The sequence below is a fragment of the Ammodytes marinus genome (genome assembly GCF_949987685.1).
Source record: "Ammodytes marinus genome assembly, chromosome: 11".
Classification (NCBI taxonomy): Eukaryota; Metazoa; Chordata; class Actinopteri; order Uranoscopiformes; family Ammodytidae; genus Ammodytes; species Ammodytes marinus.
The window spans coordinates 3472599-3477598 of record NC_137215.1 but is presented as its reverse complement, the minus strand read 5'-3'; the positions used below and the strand labels follow the sequence as shown (position 1 = coordinate 3477598).

The following is a 5000-nucleotide window of genomic DNA, read 5'->3' as shown; positions in this document are numbered from 1 at the left end:
CTGTATGTTAAGAAACAGTCAGAGAGATGACACACACATGCCACATCCTTTTACTATATAAATCAAGACACTGCAGATGAATAGGGTAACATTTTTGCCAGTTGATTACTCACATCAAAACAATACTTTTTTGTGGGGGCGCCCTTAGCTCAGTTGGTAGGGCGCCGTCCCCCCCCCCCATGGGCCTCGGCCAGCAGCAGACCCGGGTTCGATTCCAGCCCGCGGTCGTTCTCTGCATGTCACTCCCCTCTCTGCCCCATTTCAACTCTGTCTCTACACTATCAATAAAGCATAAAAATGCCAAAAAAATATCTTAAAAAAAAACAATACTTTTTTGTAATGTAATTTTTTTTCTCTATATTTTAAAATAAATATGAAAATTTGGCAATATCTTACTAATAATGTGTACATCCATAAATCCAGAGTAAACATCTTTATTTCATTTTGACAACATATAAGTGTCACACACACACACACACACACCGTATCACAGAGAGAGAGAGAGAGAGAGAGAGAGAGACACACACACACACCGTATCACAGAGAGAGAGAGAGAGAGAGAGAGAGAGAGAGAGAGAGAGAGACACACACACACACACACACCGTATCACAGAGAGAGAGAGAGAGAGAGACACACACACACACCACACACACCGTATCACAGAGAGAGAGAGAGAGACACACACACACACCACACACACACACACACACCGTATCACAGAGAGAGAGAGACACACACACACACACACACCGTATCACAGAGAGAGAGAGACACACACACACACACACACACACCGTATCACAGAGAGAGAGAGAGAGTGTCTTTAAAACCTAGTGTTAACCCTCAAACAGATTTTGGATACAGCCTTTTTTCATTTTATAAATCAAATAATACCATGTACAGGTCTTAAAAATGCATTTTCTGCATGTTTTTAAGTACAAAATGTATCATAAATCAGACAGTGAACAACATATGAACAAATCCTTCTGTAATAACCTTCAGAATAGTGCTGAGAATGATCATGGAAAGTTTAGTTGATGTAAGTGCTTTAGAAGTTGAGAATTTTTGGCAAAATAGACAAAAATCTCAAAATTGACCAAGGCTTGTAAAAACAATGTTTCAGCCTGCTGTGTCTCGCCTTGAAAAAGTTTTCCCCAGTGAGATCATTCATAGTTTTAGAAATAAATAAACCCTCCTAACCACATCCTTTTGCCTGTGTGTGTGTGTGTGTGTGTGTGTGTGTGTGTGTGTGTGTGTGTGTGTGTGTGTGTGTGTGTGTGTGTGTGTGTGTCTAGATCCTGCAAATTAAAGTGAACAAGTTGGAGCATCTTGTCCATTTGAAGGACATGAGAATTGGAGATCTGACGCGACATCTGGATTCGTACAAAGGAAAAAACAACACCGGCTGACAAACACACACACACACAAACACACACACACACACACACACACACACACACACACACACACACACACACAATATAAGTCATACATACATACACACATTCACCTGCAGATAATTTACTATACAACCTCAACTCATCTCCAATAAACTTTTACTTTGTTAATAAAAAAAAATATTTTACTCAATGGAAAATTGATTGAAAGTTTTGATTATTATATTTGTCCTACCAACTTGAACGCACCGCACACCTGTTGATAGTGGGATTTACATATATTACTGTGCTGTTTTCTTCGTGTGTGTGTTTAATATCATGATTTAACAAGGGAAGTGAAGCACACTATAGCAAAGATGCAACCTGTTTTTTTGCCTAGTTTATTCTCCACATTTCGAACATTTGCATAATGAAAAAAAAAAAACTTCCTTGCCCGTTTTACCCTCTCTGTACTTTTCTTTTTTTTTTTTTTTTAAAACCTTTATTTCTACAGGTAAATCCCATTGAGACCGAAGACTCTTTTACAAGGGAGACCTGTTCCCATTTACACGTTACCATTCACACACACACACATTCATACACCGATAGCAGGCTAACTATCGACATTCACACTCTTCTCTGTAACACAAATATTGTTGCATGCCTGTGTGGATTTTGCATATTACTGTATGTCCTTCGCCTTCAAATCCCAAGGAAGAATTTTATGACAATTTGAGTAGTTTTTTGACAAATGTTAGTTGTATAATATAAAAAGTGTATAGGGGAAGGTGGGGTGATTTGTGCAACTTTTTACTCAAAGTGATTTTAAAGTGAGGCCTTGACAGTTATGTCTCCAACTCAAATATGTACATATATTTCAGGATGTTGTGCATCCCTGGCAATAAAAACTTTGGATCTGGAATAAACTGTTTAAGAAATATAGCTTTCGGAAAAAAAGTTGTCTTGTCGCACAAATCACCCCACGTAGTGGGGTGATTTGTGCGTCATTGTGTCACAATGACAAAGTCACCATCATCATCTTTCTGGCCATCTGAACTCTCATCAGTGGTGTCGTTAAGTGGAATTGAGATGTCACTCTCTTCTGAGCTACTGTAGACAATCACTTTCTTTTGGTGACCAGCGTATACAGCCATGCCACTGGCACAACTCTCAGAAATGTACTTTGCACTAGTTGCTCCGTGCTTGTGGAACCAACTGCCACCTGACAAATGTGATTCCCCCTACATTTCTGCCTTTAAATCAAGGCTCAAAACCCATATGTACACCCTGGCTTTTCCTCCCCATTAACTATCTTACCTCTGCACTACTATCTGTGTTTATGTGGATGTATGGGCTTTACGTCTTTTATTTTGGTTATTGTTATTGTACCTTCATTGTTTACCTACTGAATGCACTATGTACAGCACTTTGGACAGTGCAAACTGTCATAAATGTGCTTTTATAAATACATTTTACTTACTTACTTACTTATAACTCACCCAGGCCCTTGCGCACAAATCACCCCATCCCCAGAATTTTGGATAATAGGCATGATGCAGCAATTTAGAATTGACATTGTGCTAACTATATAGACTCAAAGTGTAGCATACCAAAGCACTAAAACATGTGTCAAATGTTTTCAAACGTGTCTATAATTGTTCAGACACAATAATCAAAAAACCTTGATCATGGAAATTTTACTTTGAAAGGCAAAACACAGTTTTTTGAGCTTAAATGTGCTTATATCTTATTCCTTGTGTCTCCCTTCTTTACAGGATGAGTCAAATGGATGGCTCTTCTTAAATATGTGGTCACATTTCCAATTTCTTCCACGGTTTTCTAGAAACAAGGGGTTTTGCAACTTCCAAAACGCACAAATCACCCCACCTTCCCCTACTGTATATCAATGTTTTTTTCATAGTATTTGTGTAACTAAAGCCCTCCTTAAACCTGCAGTGTGTAGAATTTTGGGTTTTATTTCCTAGCAGATTTTGTAGAAAGTAATTATAATATCCATAAGTACATTTAATTTAGTGCATAATAGCTGAATTATTTTTTTTTAATTATTATTTTTTTCCCTTAGAAAGGGTCTCATATATGTCCATATTTCTGCATATTTTGGACCAAGGCCTAGTGCCGCCATATTGAAAGTTTCATAGTTGGAATATCATCAGGTGCATTGTTTAAAATTTAGAATTGTTCTTGTCCTTGAAGGCCACTGTAGCTTCTGTTATTATTCTAAAGGGTTGGGGTTACCCAGGGAGCGTTGCATTCTAGAACTTTGTAGAACTTTCTTGATGATGTCATATTACACACTGCACCTTTAACCCTTTGTGCCTTCACACAGCCCAAGCCTCCTGTCTACCCAGATCTCAATAAACCACCAATCTGCTTTAACTTTCCAAAAATAGTCTATTTATTTATATAGAAGCAGGCGGACACAAATAATCAGAGTTTCGATTTGAGGCAATGGAAATAACCAACCGCTGCAAAACAGAATGACATGCAGTGGTGGCTTCATTTCCTCATATAAAGACGTGTGTGTGTGTGTGTGTGTGTGTGTGTGCGTGTGTGCGTGTGTGCGTGTGTTTCTATGTAACTCTATAACTGTAGTTCCTATGGTTAAAGATAGAAAGCCACACGTAATGTTTCCACTACTTCAAGCGTTGGGTTTTTAGAATTAATGACATGTAGGACGAAGCTCACAGCTGGCCGACCAAATATAGTGAAGTGATGCTGACATGGCAACCACAGCCTGTGTTTCTCTGTCATTAGAAATATACAGGTGATACTCATATGATTAGAATATCATGGAAAATGAATTGGAATTGAGGCAAGAATTCATTCAAAAAGGGGCCCAAACCAAGTACTGAGTACATATGGATGATTATACTTTGTAGAGGGCCGACATTTCTGTATTTAAAATCCCTTTTTTATTGATTTTTATGTAATATTAAAATTGTCAGAGATTTTGAATGTGGGGTTTTCATAAGCTGTAAGCCATAATAAAGACAATTATAACAAATGAAGGCTTGAAATATCTCACTTTGCATGTAATGAGTCTATATAATATTTTAGTTTCACCCTTTAAGTTGAATTACTGAAATAAATGAACTTTTGCACGATATTCAAATTGTTCGAGTTTCACCTGTAATGTTAACTTCACTTTCTGAAGCTTTCAGGTGAATAGAGCAAAACGCTTAACTTATAGATCATGAAACTGGTAAGTAACATTACGAACAGTAATTTTTTGTGTTACATATTTTTTCAGGAATACTTGAATAAATAAATGAATAAATACTCAAGTTTGGGAATATATCCAACTAATTATGTGTACATTTGAACATCTTAATTTTTTTTATTTTTAAATATCTAGATGTTGGATAAAACCAGAGTTATCTTTCTTAAATTTTTTTGTTTATTTTTATTTGTGAAATCATTTGAACATAAATTTTTTGTTATTGTATTTTCATGCTTTTAATTTTTTTTTTTTTTGATATGTCTGAAATAAAATTGAATCAATCAATCAATCAATCAATCAATCAGAGTGTCAAAACCTTTAATAGAACAGATTTCCGATACAGCCTTTTTTCATATTATGAATTTATAAAATACTTTGTACA

The 5000-nt window shown here is 36.5% G+C and overlaps 1 protein-coding gene across 1 annotated transcript in view; it reads left to right on the top strand.

Moving 5' to 3' along the window:
• spef1 (sperm flagellar 1) overlaps positions 1-1410 on the top strand; it is a gene marked incomplete at both ends in the record, with an annotated part of 20961 nt that extends 19551 nt beyond the window's left edge. Inside the window, one exon of the mRNA XM_080036824.1 lies at positions 1297-1410. Within this exon, the coding sequence (XP_079892950.1) occupies positions 1297-1410 (114 nt within the window). The remainder of the gene's footprint in view (positions 1-1296) is intronic.
• Positions 1411-5000: the final 3590 nt, after the last annotated feature.